A 25,706-nucleotide genomic window follows, 5' to 3' on the forward strand; every position below is an offset into this window, starting at 1 on the left:
TTCTGAACTAAAACTGTTGCTCAATATCCCACATTACACCTGCAAACTTTTTCCAGAGTGCTGTACAATGTGACATGGCTACAAAATCTGACAGGAATGGGCCCTATTTGAAAAAGGGCTACCAGAAGCTGTTATATGAAGTTTGAGTAATTTTAGTACTTTTTTAACCACAGAATAAAAACATTTGAAACAAGGCATTCCTTTGGGCCCTGAGTTCAGCCAATCCTACAGAAATCTCTTTTTATATCACTATTAAGTGAAAGGGTAAGGGGAGGCAATCCTGCTCCTCCTCACTTATTCCAAGAAACAATGGGCACAGACATTTTCTTCCTGCTACAGAGCCACAGTCAATTAATTTTGTTTAAAAAAATTGTATGGTTAAGCTTACAATAAATAAAAATATTTTCTAGCAGTTCCTTTAGGCTTCTGTGGTAATGGTTAGTCACCTACAGCAGTGACAGGCTGGATAGAAGTTGCAACATAAACCCAACATGAATTACTATGTTGAAATATTTTAATTCCAAACGTGAGATCAGAGAATATTTTTCTCCCGTACACACAAAGGCACAAAGCAGCATGCATACCCTTGAACAAAGATACCAGAGAGGGGACAGCTTGGAGTCACCATCTTGAGGTAAAAAATACATGAATACATATACATAGCAATAAACAGAAAAGCATTTATCGTTTACATATGTGCATATACACACACACACATTTTCTGTATGGCTTCATATACATTCTGAAACTACTGTCATTGTGGTATATGATTAAGTTATCATGAACTTTGAGAACACATCAATTCTTCTACACATCTTCATTTGTGGCATACTGCATCCAGAGGTTCTGATGTCACACCTTCCTCCATACTCTATTACCTCTTCTTCTCTCCAACCCCTTCCCAAAGGCTGAATTTAAAAATTATGATAAATTTATCTTTAAATGCAGCTGAAAAGTCAGTGGAGGATGAATTTGGGATCCCCTTAACTTATGTGTGTTATAAAAAAGTGATCTGGGTAGGATCACTGGGTCAGTGATAAAAACCTGCAGGTACTCAGGAGTAGAACATAGTTCTGAAATAAATAGGAAGGCAGGAAATGAAAGGATCTATTTTTTAACAGTCAACATTGATCCCTGCAACAAGGGGGAAGAAGGTGAGATACAATTTCAGTTCTTTATTTATGTGGTCAGTCTAATAGAGTCAGTTTTAAAAAGGAAAAACCCAGAAAATACAATTTATCTCCACAGCATCATAACCATGAAAGATTTTAATGTCAAAGAGCTGAGTCAGCACTGGAGTGTGGCTGAAGAGAAACTATGGAAGGAACCAAGAGCTTACCATCAGAGCAATGCAATAATCTGTTCTGGATCAGGCCACACCCCTGTATCTACTCTGGAAAACAATCTAACTTACCCAATGCAGCAGCTGAATCTTAAGAAGGAAAGGCTGGTATGTAACATGCTGATTATTACAGTGCTCTATTACAATTCCTTACAGGAATAGCAAAGAGCTGCTAGGGGTTATGAACTTCATGCCATCCTAGCACCAAAGGAAATGCTCCTAATTGTGACTGTCTCAGGTTTCTTACTCAGAAAGAAAAGCTCAACATGCTACTTAATTTTGTCAACATGGTCCATGCATCTGTGCTGATTGACATAATCACTATTTGCTGCATCCTCTTTTCAAAAGATTTTAAACCTCACAGGGAAGCCAGAATCCGTGTATTGTAAGACATCACATTTCTGTTTAACCCCTGAGCCCAACTCCTCTTTGGGTGTCCTGACCAATCTTGATGTGAAGGTACCAGAGAACCAGTTTCACGCTTGTGACATACTCACTGCTAAAAGTTGACACCTCCCATCCACTCAGCTTCCTGATTTCAAGAAATTGGGCTTTATGTGCCAGAAATTGGATATTATTTAACTTTCTCCGTTACATCAAAAGCACTTCAGTACCAAGTACTCTCTTCCTGTTATGTATTTGCCATAGTTATGACCACCATAGTGTCCCCTCTATGTTGGGGAAGTTCTCTGTCCTTCACAGGTAAACTTGACAACTTTTAGAGCTGTGCAATATTCATACTGCACTTCAGTCCAAGGGAACAGATAAATAATCCAGCTGAGGAGAAGACTGTCCCCTAGCTGTACAACCCCTCAGTGGGATAAAGATCCCATCATTCAGCAGCTGGCCTGGGAGCTGCTCAACACAGATTCTCAAGACCCCTAACTGCAGCACCAAACATCACCATTACCATTTGGGCAGCATTTTACCTTTTCTGTTCCCAGTCCTTAACAAACAAAAATGTTCTGTTCTACAATGCCATTTCCCAGTCCCATCCAGTCCCACCAGTCAGATCTCTAGTCTCCAAGCCATGAGAACTAATTCACTAAGGAACTCACAGTTATATATTAAAACAAAAAAAAAATAGAAGAGGCTGGCAAGGACACAAACAGAATGCCAAAAAATAACCATCTAGCCACCTATTTTCATTGCAAAAATCAGTTTCCTCCCAAGGGAACATGAAAACCATCCAAACAGAAGCTGCAATAACCTGGTAAAATCCCCAGTGATGGGAAACACTTGCTTTCCATTGTGCACACACTACTAACTTCTGAGCCTCTGCTGCTGCTTAGATGCACGTGTCCTTGCTCAAAAAGGAATTATGACCCTTAACCTAATTTACACAAGAATGGAGGTCAAATTGCTTCACCTGTGAGTATCTACTTATTGCACACCTTTTTCTGACAGAACTTCTATCCCTTATCAGGGAAACACAAAAGAGAGCTACTTAGGGAAAGGCAGCAGATGGTGACAAGACAGCCAAGATTGCAATGAGATCTCTCAAAGTAGACAAAGAGAGTCTCTCCAAAGCCTAAGACTGCATTTTTCAGCCTCTTTTCCTAGCATTTGCATGTAAAAGATTTCCAGGAATTCTAGTAGTAAAGAATAAAAAATCCAAATATATGCAAATACATGAAGAGTACTGAAAAGGCAGGTTTTGGTGTGGAGTTTGGGTTTGGTTGGTTTGGTTTTGGGTGGTTGTTGGGTTTTTCTTTGAGTATTACAAGCACCTGTCCATTAGGCACCTCTAGTGCCAGCTCTTGCCAAGACAGCATGCTGGTGCACTGCTGCTGCAGCACCCCGTGCCTGTCAGATTTCTTTCATGACTGCAGTAAAGTGTCGCTTCCCATCTAAATACAACATGGACTCTGAAATAAAGGGGAGAAAAGAGAGAACCACATTAGTAAATGTGTATCAATACTGGGCAACTACAACTAAACAGACTGGCAAAAGGAAGAAGTAATCCACACTGTCATCAAAGCATAAAATCTATAAAATCTATCTATTGCCATGCAATCCTGATGAGTTATTTAAATGCCAATAGTTCATCTATTAAAATGACCAGTGTTCTAAGAGAAACAAATTTTGTAAAAAATCTTTTTTTTACAGAATTATGATGACAACATATTAATGGGATACTTGCCTCCATATGTCTTAGGTACAACTTGTGGGACCTCATTTTCTGATATAAATGTAAAATGGAAAATATTGGTAGTATGGTGCTCCTTGGTATTTGCATTGTAAACTTCACTGTGTACTCGAATTTGGATGTAGTTTTTTTCTGTGTAACAGACCTATACAGTTAAAACAAGAGTTAGAGATTGTAATTTATCAGCAGTGCTGAAAACTGTAACAGATTTCATTATATCATTTAACAAGAAAAGTCACACACTCTCATAACATGTTGTTCATTATCAGTGAGTAACATTGGTGACAGCAAAGACAAGGTTTGCTCCTTTTCAAAAGGAAATCAACTCCTACCTGTCCAGAAAGCAGTAATAAGGATCCAACTTCTACTGGCTTCTGAAACATGATATCATCAACAGATACAATAAAGGGTCTGGAACCCCTGAGGAAACAAAAGAGAAATTTCTTCTCATAAAAGAATAAAAGGGATGTTTTCAAAAATTTAAAATATCTTCTTGTCAGCATTTTAATGAAGGCCATTAGAGAATAAATCTCTTCTTAAACAGAGGCACCAGAATAGTAAGGAGTTATGTCATCATTGGAGGAAATCTCTCACATCAATGAAGTACACACTTTCTAAAGATACATTATTGCACCATTATTGTATCTTATAACTTACACTTGCTGGACAATCTTCATGCCATCATTCCATCATTGCTCAGGCATAAGTTTTTCAAGCACTGATACAAACCACTTAACTTTATATCAGGCTTTGCATACCCCATTAAACTTATACATAGACCTTTGCTGGGTGATGACTTCAGTCACACTTCCTAAGCTCAAGCAGTTAACAGAAGAAGTTTAGAACCCACTCCTCTTGTGTACTAAATGCAAAGATGTAATATTTATTTAATAGAATAAATATGTTATATGGTTATAAAGTCTATCTCAATAGCTTGGTAAGATAAAAGAAAACAGAAAATTGATGTATTTTTTTTCTTGACAAGTAATGCTTAAAACCCAAGCTCCAAGGAGCAAGATGCCAATCTCTTTGTAAATATGATAGATGCTCCAAGTACAGCAGCACTGTGCACTAATAGTGCACCATTCCACCAGACACCTAAGTATTTTCAGCTCAGATTGTCATTAGGTTGGTTAGCTTGGGTTCCCCATCTCTGTGTATGAGCAAAATGCTCTGGATTATATAAATATTGAAGGTCCACAACTCACCCATAGCTGCAAGCAGTTGCCCATCCCAGTTCAAATGCCTTTCTCATGAGAAAACCCCCAAAGATCCTATTGAAGATGTTCCGTTCCTGCACAAAGAAACAAATACCAAATGCTTTTCAAAGCCTTGTGTTGAAGTCTGCAATTCAGTTCACTGTATTTAACAGAAGTCCCAACACCTGAATATATAAAAATCACTACTGAAATATGTATGCAAAATTCAAAATGCCCAAGGCAACTTTACTTAATAGGAGCTCATCTGACTAATTTGACAGCATAAGATAACAATTCAAAATTGTATCAGCAACCAAAGGCGAAACTTTTTGCAAACACTTTGCAAAGGAATTTCTTTACACAGAATGAACAGTCTGGTAAGAAAACAAGGTCATTAAAAATCATCCATTTTGCAGGGGTAATCCAACCAAATAACAAAAAACTGGCAAAAGAAACTAGGCTCTAAATTTCAAGGACTGCAGAAGCCAAACAAAATAGTGGTTTGATTAGTCTTAGGCAAAAATTCAGAGTCATAGAATGGTCAAAATAGTGGTTTGATTAATCTTAGGCAAAAATTCAGAGTCATAGTCACAAAATAGTGGTTTGATTAATCTTAGGCAAAAATTCAGAGTCATAGAATGGTTTGGGTTGGAAGGGATCTTAAAGACATCTAGTTCCAACCTCCTTGCCATAAGCAGAGACACCTTGCACTGGACCAGGTTGCTCAGAGCCCCACCCAATCTGGCTCTGAACATTTCCAGGGACGGGGCATCCACAAATTCTCTGGGCAACCTGTTCCAGAGCCTTACCACAATCACAGTAAAAATTTCTTCCTAATACCTATTCTGAACCTCTCCTCTTTCAGTTTAAAGCCCTTACTCCTTGTTCTTTCACTGTGTCCCTGTAAAATTCTCTCTCACAGTTACTTCTTAAGTAACTTTCTGTAATACATTAATATTTTTCAAAATACCTCAGGATGGCAAATCTCCAGGCCTTTTAGCTTTGCATCTTCAATCCACACTGAATTGGGTGGTAATTTACGACTCCGGAAACTCACTGTCCTTTGGAAGAGACAATAAACTTTACAGTCCACAGAATTAGCAGAATTCAGCATGCCAAAAAAGCAGAAACAGCAAATGCAGACACATACTAAAAAAAGCCACAAAAATATAGAACACTAAAATAAACCCAAAACAGAAATGGTATCACTAAACAGTGTTCCAGCTGACCTTGAAGCCTTATCTAAAGCTGTCCTTCGATTTGTTACTGCAATAAACTTATGCTCCTGATCTTTCAAAAGCTTCTGCTAAAGTGCAAGTTTATGTGAATGAAGAGGCTTGAGAAAGGTACATGAAAGGAAAGATGAATCACAACCACAAAGTGCACTCTTTGTCAGAAAAGCCTTGCTCTGTTTTTTAAGTCGTAATAGGAAATAAAAGCACACAGTGAGCTAATGGAATAATTCAACATCAAACACGCAGAGAGTTTTTGAAGTTTTCAAACCCAGACAGAAGTACAACCACTAATTTTAAGAGAAAGCAGGTCTGCCCTTGGTAAACAGCTTTAAAAATAACAATTGTATAGGCTAATAAGTCACAGAAATGATAAATTATTGTAAATACAACACTGCACTAATGTAATTAAACATTGTTCTATTGCTGTTGGCATCAGATGACTTCACACCAATCTCAAGTATAAGAAAAGCATGCTAACAACTCCCTCAAATAATGTTGTCAAGTACTGTATTTAAAACACATTGCAAGGTTATTTGGTTAAAAGGTGACCAGTTCCTGCCCTCACCGTTTTTTTAATTAGATATCATGGCAGAAAACTGATTGTGCAAGTCATGAGTGCAAAACCATTCAATTCTCTTATCTGCTTAAACATTATTAACATTTTTCCTCAAAATTATTCCTAACAGCTTGTTTAGAACAACAGAAGACTGCTCTAAGAGCTGCAGATTTCATATTAAAGTTTGTACCTGCATTTCAAATAAATTGCCACCGAATTTAAATGAGCACTTATTGCAGACTACTCTGTTATGAATGCCCACTCAAAAGGCAATTTTCTCTTCCACAAGATGTTAGTTCTCCTTCACCCCTCCCCTTCTTGCCTTGGGTCCAGTGTATTAAGGAATATGTCATGCACAATGTTTCTTTCTTCTGCAGTGGGAGCCATTTTCAGTAAGGAAGCAGTGCTGAATTCAATCCTCTTCAGCTTGTTCACTGAATATTAAAAAAAAAAAAAAAAACAAAAACAAAACCATAGTGTTAAAGTTCAAAGAAAAAACAAATAATGGCTCTGAAGATTTTAACCTGAAATCAACCATCTTTCCATTTATTTTTCCTTTTCCCCCACAAGTTAAAAGCTGTAACTTCATGGTGCTATAGATCCAAAGAGAAATTTGGCTCCAAAGAGAACTTTGACTGCAGTGAAATAAAAATAAAGCAGAAGTTCACTAATGTGAACTTCCTCACCAATGTGATGAAGAACTTCTACACATATTTTATGACACCCATACACAAACTGATCCTACAGACAACTTGAGTACTGCCCTCAAAGAACATATTTAACAAGAAACCGTACAGAACAATCAGCTTCAGGTTTTGCCAATGGCACAAAATGAAAGTTTATGACAGAACTCATTACCATAGGCTGCAGTGATTGAAATTTTAGCTTAAAAGATCTTCTGTCCAGTTTATTCAGTCTTCAGTGTTTTTCCAATTCTCCACTTAAAAACCCCAGCTTGAAACAAATGAGGATGGAGCTACATGCTCCTTCCCCTGCTCTCCCCCTTTTTTTCCCCTGAGTTTCTTTCCAAAAAGAACATGGGGACCCAGACAGGTGAGGAGCTGTGATGTCCTGCAGGCCCACCATGGGGTAATCAGTTGGCCAGAGTATTAGGAGCCCCTGTGCTGCACTCAGATCCAAAGCAGGGGGAGCATCTTGCCAAGGGAGAGGTCCAGAGGGTGTGCAGAGCACATCAGGAGTGTCTGTCAGTTTAGCCAAAGAGTTTCCAAGCATGTGGTAGCAGGCTTTTCAACTCTCTTACTCTACTGACACAAATGAGACAGAACAAAACTCTGATTTTAAACAAATTAGGAACATTTCTAAGTAGCAGAATTCCTGAACTTTTCTTCCTCCCAGCTATTAAGTTGAAACTGAGGCAGATGTGCATACTACCAGGAAATATGACATACATTCCCCTTGCTTGAAGATTTCTTCCTCCTCAGGGCTCTCAGGAATGAGTGGATTAACAAATGCTGGCCTATGGACAGGAAGGTATTTTTAAGTTACAAATTTTACAAGAATTTGTCCCATAAATACATTGTAACAGTCTTCCATTTCTGCTCACATACACAGTACAAGATGAAATTACATACTTCAGGTAATATGATAAAAATAAATATGGCTGCCAATACAATATGACATTAGCTTGAGGTCTGAAGAGGCAGTTAAATGATCCAACCACCACCTAGTGCAATCAGGAAAGAGAAAGTAACACATCTATGGTTCTTAAGAAGCTAAAATTGTACTCATAAATTATAATGAAAATTGTTCAAGAATAAAGCTGTTCAGAAACTCAGCAAATGAAACATGATGATCTAGGATAGTTTAAACCAAAACTTGACTGGTACCATTCCTCCTGGAATAGAAGAAGCACAGTGCTGGAGCCAGCAAGTGTTTTTATAATCTACATGCTCCCTTGACAGCCTTATCAACAGCCAAAAGCTGTTTACCACGTGTACCACTTATCAAAGGTTATGACATGCCTTGAGCACAACATTTCTATGTTTATTCTACTGCAAAAATCAGTTTACTTTAACCTAATTATATAACATTTAATTATTTGCACAAGTAAAGACAAACACTTATTTTCAAGAACTGTTCTTCCCCATAGTTTCTAATTTTATTATATTTTATTATATTTTATTTATAATTATATTATATATATATAATTATATTATATTTATAATTTTATTATATTTTAACTTTCAGCATTTATATAAATGCTGAGAACAACATACATATACATACATGCACACACACAGAGACCTGCTGAACAATTCACCTCTACCCCTAGCCTTTACTTGGGCTGGCAACAAGAGGCAGAGAGGTGCTTTTTTCTTACAACAAACTGATCTTTCCTGGTTTGCTAAACCTCTGGATTTTGGACATCCACCAGCTCCTTGTCCATCACAGAGCTCATCTCCTGTCAGCTCAGCACACATCATCTCTCCTGGCCAAGCCCCAAGCTGCTGAAATACCAGCTTCCCAAAGCCACACAATGCTGCTTCTGTGGGGCTACAGCCAAACTAACATATCCTGTACCTCTCTGAAGGGTTTTGACCTCACATAAATACCCTCCATATATGGACAGAATGCTTCCACAACACAGCTGGCCTGTGGCCAGCTAGCTTGTACAGCAGCCAAGGAAGTTTGCATCTATCTGCACAAGTCCATGTAATCTTGTCCTCAGTCAATCTGCTACTGTGTAATTACATTAGGTTTGATGTCATTATTTTGAAAAATTAGTCTTTAAAATGGGAACCATAATATAATTTGTTTTCTTAATGTATAGTATATTCACTGTTTCTAGGTTTTTTCCTTCAAATCTGAAGGAAAAAAATCTAGAAACTACTTCTAATGTTATCAGGACCACATAATTATATCAAGTAAAACCCCTTCATTAAACATATCTTTGTTAAATACAAGCAATTATTTCAGCTAATTAGAAACAGAGAAATGTTTATTACTTGGGCAGGCTATATAGGAAAGAGGTAAGAATTACAGCCAATTTTTCTGATGCTGAACTCATAAACCTAGAGGGCAACTGAGAAGCCTTTTAATCCAATAGCTAAGGAATTATAGGGAAAGTAAAACCAGAAAAATAACAAAATAAATGTCTGGGGTTTTTTATGTTCTGTGGGAATACTTAACAGTTTCATTTTAGTTACACAAGCAAGTTTTAACCTGAATTATTCTGATTACACCTATTAAGTGTCTATTAGGGAATTAATGGTATTAATCACTCAAAGACTATTTAACCACTGAAACTCAATCATTAATTCTAACAACTACTAGAATGCAGGTGGGTTTCTAGCAGACTCATTCACTTCTGTGTTCATTCAGACCAGTCACTTAAACACATAGAAAAATCTGGTTTAAAAAAAAAGGGTCAGATCCCAAGACTACCAGCAATTCCTGGTATCATGACTGCTAAAGTCTGAAGCTTGTCACAGGAAAGTTAACACTAGCAAGCAGAAAGTATCAACTATGTGGTTTATTTACCACCTACATTATATGGCTTCTACACATACAGAGCAAGCTGCCATGTTTGCCATTTTCAGCACAGCAGAAGTCAGGAAAGTTTTCCCATCCTACAAATTACCGTTTGTTCTCTGGGTCCCGGGCCACCATGACAAAGGTTGCATCTAACACAGGGCTGTAATCACCATCATGTTGCTAAAAGAGACACAGAAAAATACATTCCTGAGCTCTAAAATTGGAAATGTGCTTAGCAAGCTATTTAGTTGACATAAACTATTCAATCATACTGTTAATTCTGCTTACTTTCACATTCTGTCATTCCTTCCAACACCTCTCACAATCAGTCAAACATAAGGAAATAATAAAAACTTTCATTTCAGGAATTCTGCAATGTAAACATTTACCAGGGAATGCTTATTAAAAACTTTGAGCAGGGAGGAGAGGAAATCAACACTGTCATTGTATAAGGACCCACTTAACCTTTACTCTGAGAAATGCCATAGTTTTTTTTTTATATATACCACTAATTGCCACTAATGCCAGCACTGTAAGGAGTTCAGAACAAAAAGGTGTAACATTAGCTTCTACATCAGAGACTTTACTTAAGGAGAACAACTGAATTTAAAAAATGTACCTGTTTACCTGAATTATCATAGAATCACAGAATGATTTGGGTTTGAAGGAACCTTAAAGACATCCTGTTCCAATCCCCCTGCCATGGGCAGGGACACCTTCCAAGATCAGATGGCTCAAAGCCCCATCCAACCCAGCCTTGAACACTTCCAGGTATGGGGCATCTCTACTTCTCTGGGCAACCTGTTCCAGTACCTCACTGTCCTCACAGTAAATAATTTCTTCCCACTCTCTCATCTAAATCCATTCTCTCAGTCTGAAGCCATCCCCCCTTGTGCTGTCACTATATGCTCCTGCAAATTTCCCCTGAGGCACCTCATACCCGTCATAAGATGGAGAGAAGTCCCAGGAACCAACCTGCAGCATGTGCATCCTCACTTCCATGGAGGTCTTCCCAACCCAAGAAACATTGCCTGTGAATTTGATGTCACAGTCTGGATGTATAATCTTCTGGCACAAATCTACAAGACAAACATTAGGGGTTACTGGAGACAGATCACTCACAGCTAATACTAGACAGGTCAGATTTCCTAAGACCTTTATGTGATCAGAAAGTGGCAACACACACAAAGACAACCCAGAAAAGACAGTTGTTGCAAGGGACCACACTGCTTGTCTGCAGTTTCTGCCTCTGCAGACTTTTGAAACCAGGAGTAGGAAGGAGACACAGAGGTGGACAGCAGATCCAAGGGAGTGTTCAGCAGACCAGGCAACATAAGCAAGGTCCAACTCACCAGAACAAACTCTGTTCAAAAATGAAGCTAAGAATCTGCACACCAAAATTAAACTAAACACAAAAGCGCAGGAACCATTAAGTTGCATTTTGAAGGGAAATGACATGAAATGCTGAAAAGCATCTACAGAAGCCTCTTCCCACCTCTTGTCAACAAAAGCCAGAAAACTTCAAAGCTAAAACAAGATGAAGTGAACTAAACAGGAGTGAAAAAGGTATCCTCAATAACAACCATGAGAAGGCAGTAGCTGATGAAAGAGCAAGACAAGCAGATGAAACTATTGTATTTACTAAATTGCCACTTACTGATTTTATCCACCAGAGCTGTAACTATGGACAAAGGAGACCTTTGCTGCATTTCCTGCTTGGTGTGAGTGTAGCAGATAAGAACTGTGAAGAGATCAAAAATGGAGCCAGCTCTTTAGCAAAAACTTAAGTGGAGCAGATCAAAGTCATCTTTGCAAAGCATAAGAAAACACAAACTAAAGTATCCTACTATAGGAGAGCAGAGCTTCCACATCTTCATGTATGTAACACATGGGATTGCTATAAAGAAAACAGCAGCAGCTACCTCAGTTCTCTGCATATTTACTTACTACAAAGATAAATTTAACTAAGCATTTTAAACCAGCTCATCACTTGACTTCCAATCCCACACAATCTCTTCGCTCTACCTCAGCAGCTCCCTGTCTCAGACTCTCCTAGCTTCTGTTTTGATTTCATGAAGGCTGTCCAAGGATATATGCTATCTGAGGACTTTTTAAATACTGATTCCTTTTAAGAGGTGGAGATTAAATAAACTGTGCCTTACAGGCACAAAACCATAGTCAGAGGTATTTATCACACTGCAATTACTACTAGGCAAACCACTACTTAAACTAATTAGCTTTGTTCATAAGAGGACACCCAAGTAAACAGACTCCTTGGAGTAATTCAAGGCTGCAAAGATATGTTTTTTTCCTAGTGTTCATGTAATTTTCACTCAATACAGATCTTCATTATCAAAAGTATCTGTCTTGTACTTACTGAGATAAGAGAGAAGGAATCCCCATATGGACCATACACTTCAGAGTTGGACTTAATGATCCTTGTGGGGCCCTTCCAACCAGAATATTCTGTGATCTGTGATCTGGAAGATCTCCATCGTTCCCAGTAATCTAAGATTGTTTTTCCCTATGTTTACTGAAGTCACAATTCTAAAACCTGTTAAGCCTATCAACTTATTGTATCAATATGACCACCCTGAATATTGTTTAACTGGGACAGAATCTTGATGAACCCAAAACAATACATCCCCAGTGGGACTGACTGAAGCCCAGTATGACTGTAAACAAAGTAAAGGCATTCTGTGCTGTCACAGGAAAAAAATTAGATCTTCACAGATTTCTGAGGAAATTAAACAAGGCACAGAATGAAAAACAGGCTCATCTCATCTGACAATGTACATGCATTTGTTCACTCATTCATTTCTTTCTCTGCCTTCCTCAATTTCGTCCATCTGAACTCTCAGAAGGAACAGAAAAAAGATGTCCTATTCACAACTTCCCCTTATTAAGTACTTAATTCTTTGTCAAAAAACTCCATCAAAAAGTTCCCAACCAGTTATGGAACTAGGATGAAGGAGGAAGTCACGTGGTAATGTTTTAAGAAAAAAATATCTCCCAGTTCTATTAACAACCTCACACTTATTACACAAAAGAAAAAGATGGTAAACCTTTCAAGACCACAAATAAGTACTCATTAAATAACTGAGTTGGTTTTACCCTTAACAACAATTTGCAGAACCCAAGAACTTACCTCAATTGTTTTTAATTTGTTCCAATGGATACATGACATGCTTTCCAGATTATACTCTCTTATATATAATATAAAGATATTTGCATCTCATTAACTGTTGGTATTTGTGGCAATTTTGGTTGAGATTTTTTTTACAATTTAAAAAAATCATAAGTTTTCATTTTTAATATGCACTCTGCAAATTTTCTCTGAGTTCACACTGAAAATGCAAATTCATAATTTGGGATCCCCTTTCAGTAAATTATTTTTGTAGCTGGTCCTTTAAAAATCTGACAGAGGCAGGAAGCCAAACAATTTTGCATCCATCTATTCTTTATCATCCTTCCTTCTCTTTCAGTACCAGTGTCTTCTTTTTTTCCTTCCTTCTGAGATGGCAGAATTATGGGTTTCCTTCCAAGGCCCTACTGTGTCATACCAACCAGTGCTCAGCAGTAATCAAACTCACTTTGTGCAGCCTTTACAAAGACATAGGTACATACCTCCTAAACTGTCAAGATCTTCAAGTATCCTTCCAAACCTGCAATATAGGAGATTGACAATGAAATAATTACATATATGGCAAACAGAAGTTAACAGTTTCCTGTAGGTGTAACATGGTTTGTTACCTTACACTGTTGTATACATTCAGGTATTTTTCTCTTATTTCAGGCTGACTTCCTAGAGGCAGAATAACTTCCAAGTAGCTATCCTTCATTCTCCTAGGAGGGAGATCTTCCTGCTGTTTTGCCAGTAAAGTATGGAGAGCTTTTCTTTCTTGCATTGCTTGCACATGATCCCTGGTAAGAAAAAAACTTTTACTCCGAAGTACAGCAAGAGAACTGAAACCCTAACTAAAAGATGTCACATCAATGATGATCAAAGTTAAAACCAAATCGTAGATATAGCAAGGCACAGTGAGCGTGCCTTGAAAAGAAAGTGAAATGCACAAAATGAGAGATCTTAAGCAAGACTACTACAGAAATCTTTTAAATAGTTTGTGTACAAGTGGCAAGCACATACTCCACACTAATGAGATGAACAAATTCTGAATGCTACCAAAATCATTCCCCTTGAAAAGAACAGATCACACATAATTTAACCTATGAGATTCTGTGCATGTCTTCCAGAGCTACAGTACCACACATCTTCCACACTGCCAATTTTAAAGGACTGACCACCAATTTACAATCTCTCTCAAGAAGTAAAGTAGATGCACAGTGCTGGCTAGCACTAATGACAAGTGAACTAATCTGCTAGGACTTGCCATCATCCACAGGTGAATTCAGTTCTAAAAACTGATCCTTTGCAGCATCAGTTCTAAGAGTAAGCTAAAAGACAAAGAAAACTAACCTACTTTTGCTTCTCTCTTTCTACACAGACATCTTAAAATTATAGAAAATTACAGAAAGAAACAACACAGAAAAGGGAGAACAATTCCTTCAGAGTTGCTTTTCCACTTCTTTCCAATCCACCACATTGGCTCCTTGCACAGGTATCTATCTACAAGATGTAACAGTCTTGCCCAACATGCTCTCTTAACTGTTCCAAAGTTTCCTCCCCTTAGAAGTGCAACCTGACTGAATAAAGCAAGTATTTCATAACATCCCTAGAATCTATACCCATCTATTAAAAACCTAAGGGTTAAACATGCAACAGTTCTGGTTGCATAAAGCCAAGCAGTAAGCAAAAATATGGATCCATTTCATAGAGCAAGAGAATGCATAAAACACGAAGCAACCAAACTTAATGTAAATTTCTGGATGCGTGCCATTCCTTCAAGTTGTGCTTGCTGCATTGCTGAGATTTCAGTGACATTGTGTTTAACAAAACCAATTAAAAAAAGAAGAAGAAGAAATAAAGAAAACAACAGAAAAACCTTTTCACCAAAAAGAAATTTTGTCTTATGTTTTGACTTTGGATGAATTCTGGGTATTAGCCACTTAATATGAAGGTTTGCTTGGCTGAGTATTACTTCAGAAAGTCAAGCTTCAACATATGTATATTACCTCTTTTCTGTTTAATAAGCTTTGGGAAAATGCAAATAATCCATGATCAAAGAGAGTGAAAGTGAAGCAGAAAACTTCAGTTAGTTTCATTTGTTTGTTTGTTTTAAACATTAGATGTGGTTTACCTCATCTGGGAAATATGATTACCATGCAGTTTACAGGAAACAGAAAGATAACGGCCTCTGCAGAGGGTTAATGTTAAAAGTTATGCCACTAAACAGAAATGGAATATTACTGGATGACTAAAGAAAGATGCAAGGTTCAAGATGATGCATCTTAATGCTCTTTAAGAAAGTTTTTTCCAAGTTCTTTCAGTGAAAGGCTTAGAAGAAATTAATCAGAAAGTAAATCAGAAATTTGTCTACAAACATAAAGAAACCTAACAATAAAAATTTAACTATATTCTGTTTTCACCAGCTCCATCCTGGCTCCTCTGAGATCAGCAGCAGAATTCTTGACTTCCACTTCAGAATGTGTTCTTCAATATGCAGAAGTATCAGGCTCAAAGCAGTAACATTTTTCAACAGACAAATACTGTTACACACTGCAGTACTACTCATACAGTAACAATAATTCATCTAAATATTAACTAGCACCTCCCCTAAACATCCTGATAAATGTTTATATATTTCCAAAATAGCCACAACCCCATCTAGATTATATTTAACAATGAAGAGATTAATAGTTTTAACTAGAAGCACAAAAACAGAATAAACACGTAAGCAAGATACTTCTTTTTCATAACAAATACAAAATGCCACTGGCCATTACAAGAGAAATCACAAACCAAAGTCTCCTTTTAGCAAAATCAATGGTTAAAGATGTTCCTCCAACACACATTCCTTCTCTCTCCCAGCATTCCAGACATGTACATCAGTCCTTCCCCAGCTCCCTTTTCAGGACCCCTATCAAGCTGTTCCTCACTCTTGTCCTCTTTAGTCTTTCTGTGGCCTAACTCAGTTAAATCCCCAGCTGTTCAGTCTCCACATGTATCAACTCTTTGTCACTCTATTTTTAAAGTGGACTCTCTCAAGCTACACAATCCATGTCCACCAAACCTCTCTGTATTTAACCTGTCATTCTCAAGCATTCCCATCTGTGGTCTCCCTGGCTTTACTTCTTTGTTAGCGAAAGGATCCATTAATCTGCAAACCATTTCTGCTGTATTTTGTACAGCATGAGAGAAGTACCTGTCTAAGAAAAACACTGCTGTGGTGATCTGGCCTGTCTGCTCTCCCTCCAGGATGGGAAAAGTGGGGGAAACAAAATAGATGGAAGATCAAACTTGACCAGAGCCCTCTAAAATCTCGATTTTCGAATGGCATATGGCATCATTCCTCCTCAGCCATTCAGGGATGTGGGAAAGGCTTTTTCATAAACAATTTCTAGGGCCCTTTCTAGCTGACTTGATGAAAAGTTCAAGCCCCCTCATGCTTAGATACTACTCTTACTAATCAAAAATCAGGTTCCCAGATTCAGGCATTTTTGTTAGAATGACTGAAGCTGTGTTTAGATAAACTGAGTCAGAAGGCCTGGACACATCAGACACTTCATCCAGGCATACCTCTCTTCGTTTCTCTTTCACTGCACAAAGTGGGAAAAAAGAGCTCAGCAAACACAGTCAAAATTAACAAAACACATGGGACCAACCAAACTGCAATGTGTAATTCCTCCAGACTGCTAAATTGATTTTTCCAGACTGTAACAGCAGAGGGTTACAGTCAACTCTGGCTTATTCAATGTAATAGAGGAGGAGGAAAGTAACTTGAATAAAGCCAAACCAGCAATTATTTAAAGTATATGTAAATTAATCAAAAATTAAATTAGAGCAGACGAAGGAAATGCTCAAGATGCTCCTGATTAAGGACACCCAGATCCCAAGCTGACAATTTTCCAAAGAGACACAGGTGCCATTTAGAACCAGCCTGGTACACAGTGAACAAGCTCAGCTACCTCTGAATCCAGTGCAGGAGAAATCCACCAGGCAGGCAACCCACCTAGAGATAACTCAGGAGGTAACAGCAACACAGCATTGACAGCCAGACTCTACAGCTCCTAACTCCCACTGGACTCAAAGCTAGTAGGACAATCTGGTAAGCACCAGTATCAGATATTTTGTTTCTACCAGAGAAATCTTAGAAATTTGTGATCCACAAAGTATCAATGCAGAAGCTTTGTTTCAATTACCTTTTAGTGGGATCTTTTATTTCCCCTGACAACAAGCTAACTATTGTTAACTTTCACTACCACAACCCTGAACTCCACCTTGGTTTCACAAATGAAGTAAAATAGATGTAATGCACACTGTACCTCCAGTTGGTAGATGCTCCCACTATATCCCTCAATTTGCTCCGCACTGGAAAAAAAAGAAATCAAAGCAAATCAAGCTTAGTTCTGCAAGTGATAAACATGAGGTTGCCTGGTGTTAAAGGCAAAATCCTCATCCCAGAACAGGAAAATTAAGCAAATTCATGCAAATAGCAGCCCAGAAATGAAAGTGTGGCCAAATTGACTGCTGCTGTTAGTAGGCATATCACAGGAATGGGCTGAGTAACATGATGCCATAGCTTATTGCATATAGTCAACAAAGAGTGTTTGTTAGGGCAATCAGTCACCTCCAGTGCTAATTAACAGCTGAAAGACAGCATGCATCAAGATTAGATTGGGGAATTTTGATGTGAAAATATTAAGCCTAAACACAAACTGTGGAGATAACATAAATCAGAAAGTCATAGAAGAACATAAAAGGGAACAGTGCAGCTGGGAAATGGAATGAGGAGAATACCAATTAAATAATCCCACCCACGAAGGCAGGCAGTATCAGCAGACTGGTTCTTGCCAGCGAGGTTTCATAGCCCAAATTTTTAGCAGTCTGAAAGAATACAGTGTTAAGACACTGAAGACAGGCCTGTACAATTTATTCTGGCCCTGTTTGCACTCTCAGAGTTAACAGTAGTTCTGCACAAGTTTTTCCTAAACAATAATGTACATAAGCATCTTCTCTACTCTTTCTCAAATGAGATTATTAGGTGTGCTAAGGTCCCATCAAATTTACCAAACTACTTCATGGCTGGTGAATGTTGGCTATTTGGAAACATCTGAAAACAAGCAGCAACAATTCCCAAGCTCAGAAGAAAAGCTGAGAATTGTATAGAAGAGATCCCTTGCTTATATACAAAGATCTTTTATACCAGGAGGTTCAACTGTTGGGGACACATCAAGGAAGAGCAACCAAAAAATATCCAGAATTTCACTGATGGAATTTCATTGGTGAAATTGAAAGAGGCTGCTGGTGAGTCACAAGCTGATTCTTTATCAGGCTTGGCATTTTTCAAACTAAATGCCTGATCAGAGTATTCACAGTGATCAGCAAGCTGGCCTATAAACCCTGGAGGAGCCTAGCTGAATTCCTAGGATTTAAATCACATTCCACTCTCTCAGTCAGATCCACTCAGCTCTGCTGCCCTCCTCCTCAGTCACTTCAGCTTCTGCCCAAGTGCCCCCACACCACCACTAGTGCTGTACCCCAAAGCTCCCCTTCCCTGCTCCTTCCCTGCAGCACCCTCAACCCCTGTCCCTGCACTCCCAGCCTGTTTCTGCTCTGCCTGCCTGCCAGAGAAGCACCAGCCTGAGCCAGAGGCAGGCAAGGGAATGACTGCAGCCAGCACATGGATCCAGTGACTCACCAACAGCCAGCAAACACCAGTGTCCACGCCTGACTCCAGCACCAGCTCTGGCACCCTAACAAATCTCTCATTTGGAAGCCAATTCTCACAAAATTTGTGGAAATATGTTTCTCTTTGAGACTGGTGGCTCATCTATTTTGGTTGACATCAACAAAAGGTTCTGGAAGATGAGGAAGACAAGAAGATAGGCAGACAAAGACAAAGAAACAGATTGCTTAGACCTCATTTCTTTAGAAAATTAGGCTAAAAACATGTTTTGAAATTAGAAGACTTCTACTACTAATTCTAAGAACAAAAAAAATTTCAAGGAGAGAACCTGACTGAAAATCTTGAGAGTTGACTTCTTTTGAAAACAGGGAAGGTCTGATTCCTTTTTCCTTAAGCAGCAGCAGGCTTACAGAATAGGTATTACTGTCTTGTTACTCATACTCCACCTGTGAAGCTGCCATAGCATGCATTTGATCAACACAGTGTTAGCAGAAACACTGTTACAGCTTCTAGAACACAAAACATCAAGTTTTCAACAGTGTGCAGACTGTGCTGGGATGGACAGGGAATAAACAGCACTTTCTCTTTGTTTAAACTAAACTCATCTTCCTTTTCATCTCTAAAGAGGTAAAAAGCTCTGAAAAAAAAATCTCGGGTCCAAACCTGCAAGAATATCTACAAGCTGTTAGTCCCATTTAATACATCTGATTTCAGTTTTAGGCATAAAAATAAATATTTTCCAGGCTAAGAAAACATTAAAATGTTTATCTTGACAATAAAAGGGACAAAATGTAAAGTGTTTCTAAATGTTGTTTAGAAGATTACTAATACTAGATTTGGCTTAACAACAAAACTGTCCATTTTACAGTTCATAAGTACATGGCTTTTAACTTTTTCCTTTTTTTCCTTCTGGGAAGACTATCCTGCTCTTCTAGATATTAGAAATTTAAGTAAGTAACAACAGAAATTTAAGTAAGAAAATTAAGAACAAAAATCTATAAGCTTTTTTTTTCTTATCTGGAAAATGTCTCAAGTGTGTAAAACAGTTATAGCAAATGGGACCTCTCCATAGTGCTCACATAGCATATTGCACAGTATCTCCTAAACTGGCATCAGTGGATCACCAGTGCCACAGCAGCAGGGTCTGAGTTTATTTGCACTGTGCTGTGGAAAAGGACACAAGGAGAGCAGCTGGACAAGACACTGCATTCACCTCTACCAGTGAGATCCATGCCCCTCGTGCTGATGCCTCCCCAGCTGCATCCAGGTTCAGGAAGAACACCAGATTTGGTACAGAGCTTGCTCTGACTGAGGTGAAGGACACAGATTCAAATGTCTAAAATGAAGCCAAGTACTGCAGGAGCAGCTGCAGTGAGAGATTTTGTAACCCACAAGCCTCTTAGAAATGTTTTATCCAGCACCATAGACAGAGTGTGCTGACAGAGATTTAGTGCAACACTGCCACAATTAAGACCAGGACCATTCACCAAAGGCAAAGAGGCTTTAAGCAAGGCAACAGAGAAGAATAACAGCACCTCATTTTTCATCAATGCTAAAGTAAGGAAAAAAAGTAGCTGAGTAAGTTTAGTGTTATAGCAAATATTTTAATATGTACAAATTACCACAACACACCATTATTCACATGAATGGGTGACTGTCCTGTGGAGTACAAAACACAGGTTAGATTAACAGTGAAAAGAAACAATGCAATTTACACCTACTAAGGAGTTATCTGATTATTCTACCTGCTTCTGTTCTGCTTAGGCAGATGTTCCTTAATTTTAGTAACTGCAGGCAATCTATCCTTGCCTGATTTACAGTCAGTGTCCTTTTGTTTTCAACTCAGTTTGTGCTTTCCTTTCAAGCCAGCTTTCCAGTTCTCTGTCTGAGTCTGTGTGGCATCTGCTTGCAGTGTAACCCCAAACAGTTCTTCAAACTCAGGGCTACCATGTACTGTTGACAAACAGTGTTAACTTTGGAAAGACCACCTGTAGCATTTCTCAGGAAGTGGGATGAGAGTTTTTTCAGAGGAAAATTCCAAAGTCCTGCTTTGTGTAGCCTTTGGGAGAGCCATGGAAGAAGTGAGGGCATTCACAATGGGAACCCAAAATTGTGAGAAGGAAGCATGTGAAAAACAAGTAAGAAAAAGTATTTGGTGTTTTGTGAAAGCATGGATATCAAATTGAAGGTATAGTTTACACAACACTAGAATAGTTTACATATCAGCAAAACTTTGAATTTGAACAATTTTGAAACAGAATCTCAAATATTTACAGTTATTGTAGTCCACAAAATATTAGTACCCCTTGGATGTACCAGGATGACCTCACTGTTTCACTGTTTTTACTGGCCTTCTAGATGTCATCATTTCCAAATCTTCAAATAAACACTCAGGGCAAGCTGCAAGTATGCAACATCATGTATCTTTGCTTCACTCCTTTAACCTCCTAAATTGCCATTTATTAACAACAATGAAAATAAGTTCTCTAACAACAAATAACCCTCATTTTCTCTTTTATTGGATAACCAGTAACTGTTGGTGTCTTCTGTTTAGAAAACAAAGGAAAAAAGAAGATCTCAGAAATAAGCAGAACTCCATGAAGGAATTACTTGTAAGTGGCTCCAGCCTTTTTCCTCCTGCCCTTTTCAAAGTACAAGGGATTGGAATGCAAGAAATTTTTTTTAAAAGCTTCTGAAACAGGAGCATTATGGTTTATTACTATTGGAGCACTGAAACAACCTTTCAATACAAAGCTCTATTGACAAGAGCAATTTCATGAGGCAATGCTGCTGATCCGATTTAAGGATTTCTACAAGTTTGTGAAATTGACAGGATTGACGGATTAAAAGTTCTGTACAGCATTATTTCCTCTCAGTTCCCTATTTCTTGGTCATTCTCTCCAGTCTCATTGTAACTATCTGCACTACATGGGCTTTCTATCAAGACCCAAGCTGAGCAGCAGTTATGCTGCCAGAAAAGAACCAAGCTCTGCCAAGGCTGAAGAACCAGAGGAGCCTCTAAATCTGCAGTTTCAATGATTATGGATATTTGTGCCATCCACCTCCAAACATCCAGTGATTGTCTGCTGCTTCCTGAACACTACTACTATGAGCTAACAGACAAGGGCACATTCATTATCCAAACCATACTAATACATGGAGGGACATCACCTGGAAAAATAAACTCCTCAGTAACATCATGAAATCTTCCAGAGCACAGCCATCTACCTTACCTTCAGACATGTCAGGAAGCCCTGGGGAGGCACTGGTCCCAAAAGTGAGTGTCCTAGCCAGAACAGAAGGAAGCTTCCTCATGATGCACAACCTATAGGCAGAGCAGAAGAATTTTGTGTCATTAAAAATAATCCCACAAAAAGAATTTAGGATTTAATTTTGGAATTATTCTGGTGGTTTCAGAAACACCAGTCCTTATTTTCAGCTTGATTTTTAGAACTAGATACTATCAGTGCAACAGTTCCAAGACAGTTGAAATTCCAACTGATACCTTTTGTTATCTATAAACGAGAAAGAAGAATGCTTCACTGTCAGTAATTGCTTTCTTCACTGACTACTCAGATGCCCCAAGACAACCAACTTAGACTCAACAGCAGCTTCTACCCTGTAGCATCTTAACACAGATGGGGTCCATGTGCCTCCAGGAAATCATCCATGACCCTAAACATACACTTCTCCTGCACTTGGCTGGTATGCATAGCAGTGGAAGGAGGAATATACTAAAAAAGATTTCACAAGGTATCACAAGCAGTTCCATTCAGCTAAGCCTGGTTTTCTCCTCCATGGCTTAGTGCTGCAGCAATTCAAAAAAGCCTAAAGTGCAGGATATAAACCTCTTAGCCATTAAGCAAGAAGGAACAACCGTGAAACCCTTCAGAGAATGTAATCCACCCACAATTCACTAAGTGTTCTTTCTACAAGGTAACTAGCCAGCACTACTCCTCTAGGCAAGCATAACTGTGCTAACACAAAAACACACAGAGGGTGTGTAAATCCCCTTGTGACAGTTCACAGCATCATCCTGACAAGGAATATGGATTGCTGGTCCTTTAACTTTCTTCCTTTGGGACTAAGGTTCCACCTCAAAAAAGGAAAGGTGGCAGGTCCAACAGAAAAGCAAGGCCATTTACACATCTCTCTCTCTCCCCCCTTCATGCAAATCTACACTATCTACACATATGTATCATGTACACACAAGCCCTCACTGTCTGCAGATGTTAAGTCCTCATGGAGGACTTAAAAGAGTAAACGGGAACACAGACACACACACACACAAAAAAAAAAAAAAAAAAAAAAAAACAAAAAACAAAACACCTCCGAAGGCAGCGGAGTCCCGTATGCACAGGAATGACGTGGATGGCGATGTGAAACGCCTCTGTGAGTGCTGCAGCCCTTGGGCTCGGCGTGTCACGGCAGGGCCAGCAAACGCCCTCCCGGCACAGCCGCAGCCCGCAGGGCCCCTTCACGCCCGCCCGCTGCCCCAGCCCGGCCCAGGCGCCGCGCCCGAGGCCGCGCTGCCTGCGGCGCTGCTCAAGTTTCGGGGTGCCCCGCCCTGGCCGCGCCCCGAGCCCCTCATGGCGGAGCGTGTCTCGGCCGCGGAGCAAGGGTCGGGGCACGGCCTCCTTGCCCAGCCCCGGGCCTGGGTCCGCCGGGAGCACCATCTCCCCCGGCCGCCATTCCCCACCCGCGCCGGAGGACGCGCCTTACCGGGTGGGCAGCATGGTGCTCGCCGGGGCTGTCACCGCGGGGCCGCGCCTGCCGCAGCCACACGGTCCTCCCGCACCGGCCACTCCCGGCTCGCCGCGCACAGAAAGGGCTCAGGGCCGGCCGCAGCTGGAAGCGCTCGCTCCGCCGGGATCCCCGGGTGGCACCGCCGGCCCCGGCCTGCCCCGTGTCCCCGTGGCAGCGCGGCCGCTCCCCGGGGCGGAGGTTGGGGCAGGACACCGTTAGTCGTCGGGCGGGCCCGGCAGAGCGGGCGGGCCCTGCCGGGACTCGCTCTTAATAAACATCGTTATTTTTTCTTTTTAATGCTCCGTTTTTTCACTGTGCCGTGAGGAAGGCGGGCTGGCGGCGCTCAGCTGGGCGCGGTGCCCGGAGCCTGAGGCGCGCCCCAAGCCGTCACACGGCCGTGGGGAACACGGCCTCCTGCCCCGGCCCGTCACTTGGTGGCACTGCTAGGGAAGGTAACTGAGAGGCTCGGAATTTCCTAAGGAGAAGAGGTTTAAAATCTTGAAGAGTGACGTTATTAACTCTGTGCAATTCCCTGAAAGGAGGGTGTAGCCAGGTGGGGGTCAGCCTCTTCTCCCAGGCAACCAGCGACAGGGCGAGAGGACATAGTCTTATCCTGCACCAGGGGAGATTTAGGTTGGACATTAGGCAGAGCAATTTCTTCACGGAAAGGGTGTTTAGACTTTGGAATGAACTGCCCAGGGAGGTTGCTGGAGTCACCGTCCCTAGAAGTGTTTAAGAAAAAGACTGGGTGTGGCACTCAGTGCCGTGATCTGGTTGACACGTTCGTGTGCGGTCACAGGTTGGACTCGATAATCTCAGGTCTTTTCCAACATAATTGATTTTGTGAAACTAGAGCTGTGTTAAATAAACTGTGTGCTTTGCACTGGCAAATAATCAACAAATTCAATTAATCAGATTTATTTTTTTTTAAATTCCTGGGAGCTGGAGAAACTCAGAGCAGCGATGACACAGGGCCTGCACTGGGGTGTGTGAGAGGGGCAGCCCTGGCTCTGGGCCATGACACCCCAGAGCCCATAAGGACCAGAGCAGTTCCATAATCCTGGCTGCACCTCCCCAGGACTGGGATCTATACACGTGTCCGTGCAGCCCGTGGCTTCCACACCAGCCACAATGTTTGTGGTTCTCACTGGCCATTTCAGCTTGCCAGCAGAACAGTGTATGCAGCAATGAAGGTGCTAAGCACACCTTGCTGAAGACTTAGCAAATGACCAGCGAGATTGGAGGAGGATATGAGAAAACATGTTCTGGCAAACACAAAGGACATTAACCAGAGTATTCATTACATGTAAGGGTAACACCTGAAAACTAGATGGTCTTTAAAGTCCCTTCCGACGGAAACCATTCTGTGATTCCGTGAAAAAAGCTGAGGGCGCTGTTGCAAAGCTTCTCACTCATCTGGTCGTGGGAAAAAAAAATGTGGAAGCCTGGTATGCATGCATGCTGAAAGGTCAAAAATCAAGCTGCCATGAAAGAATCACCTCTAGGCAGTGCAGAAAACTGTGCCAAAGACAAAACTGTGACTGTGATACATAATAAAAACACCTTCTCATTGTGCAACCCCCCCCCTTAGTTATAAGGAAAAAAATAGATTTCATAGGTTTCTTTTTAAAGCCTAAGATATTTCCCCCTAATTTAAGTACACTGCAGAATCAGAGCCAAAGGGACTTCTACTGTATCCAGATACAATACTTCTACCCTCTCCAAAACTGAGGCCTGGCTGGATTCTTTCCCAACATTTATTTCTATAACTTTTATACCCCAAATCATTTGTACATGGCATAGATGATTTTTGGATTCAGGCAGATAATTAGTTATGTCTAAATCCCAAATTCATTAAATTCCATAATTACAAATGGCAGATAAGATGAATTAACTTACAGGAATAGGGTTCTAATGATCTAAGATATGTTTTCAAAGATAATGAAGAAAAATTATGGTACTTTTATTGCCAGCATATGAAAATTCATGTAGCTTTATCACATGAAACTGTTAATTTTGCATTTGCCCTGAATTCTGAGCATTGCTCATGCAGTATTTATTTAGTATCTGTACTATTCTGAAAGATTTTTTTTCCATGTACAGCTTAGTGCTGATAAACTTTAATTTTAAATGGCTTGAATAAAACATCAGAAGTAATTGTGAACTCATAAATATCA

The 25,706-nt window shown here is 39.9% G+C and overlaps 1 protein-coding gene across 5 annotated transcripts; it reads right to left on the reverse strand.

Annotated features, from left to right (window-relative positions):
* Nucleotides 1-496: 496 nt before the first annotated feature.
* ACOT9 (acyl-CoA thioesterase 9) lies at nt 497-23,892 on the reverse strand. 5 transcript variants are annotated; one of them, XM_066545431.1, is made up of 15 exons: nt 23,506-23,892; nt 22,017-22,108; nt 17,420-17,465; nt 13,730-13,900; nt 13,604-13,641; nt 11,634-11,717; nt 10,952-11,055; nt 10,083-10,156; nt 7,891-7,958; nt 6,804-6,915; nt 5,661-5,751; nt 4,700-4,785; nt 3,824-3,911; nt 3,486-3,636; nt 497-3,210 (listed from the first exon to the last, which is right to left on the reverse strand). In XM_066545431.1, the coding sequence occupies exons 1-15, from the start codon at nt 23,517-23,519 to the stop codon at nt 3,152-3,154; spliced, it is 1,278 nt and encodes a 425-aa protein (XP_066401528.1). In that variant the 5' UTR covers nt 23,520-23,892; the 3' UTR covers nt 497-3,151. The 5 variants fall into 5 exon arrangements, with proteins under 5 accessions (XP_066401528.1, XP_066401529.1, XP_066401530.1 ...); XM_066545432.1 differs by lacking the exon at nt 23,506-23,892 and adding an exon at nt 23,113-23,185; XM_066545433.1 differs by lacking the exon at nt 23,506-23,892 and adding an exon at nt 22,778-22,932.
* Between the last annotated feature and the right edge of the window lie 1,814 nt (nt 23,893-25,706).

This window comes from Molothrus aeneus, chromosome 2 (assembly GCF_037042795.1).
Source record: "Molothrus aeneus isolate 106 chromosome 2, BPBGC_Maene_1.0, whole genome shotgun sequence".
NCBI classification, from domain to species: Eukaryota; Metazoa; Chordata; class Aves; order Passeriformes; family Icteridae; genus Molothrus; species Molothrus aeneus.

What these genes read in the sequence shown, in the direction of transcription:
- ACOT9 (XM_066545431.1), bottom strand. An exon ending in AATCTTCAAGCAAGGGGAAT is followed by an intron (nt 6,916 to 7,890) that starts GTATGTCATATT and finishes TTTAATATTCAG; the next exon opens with TGAACAAGCTGAAGAGGATT. An exon ending in TGGAGATTTGCCATCCTGAG is followed by an intron (nt 4,786 to 5,660) that starts GTATTTTGAAAA and finishes TTCTTTGTGCAG; the next exon opens with GAACGGAACATCTTCAATAG.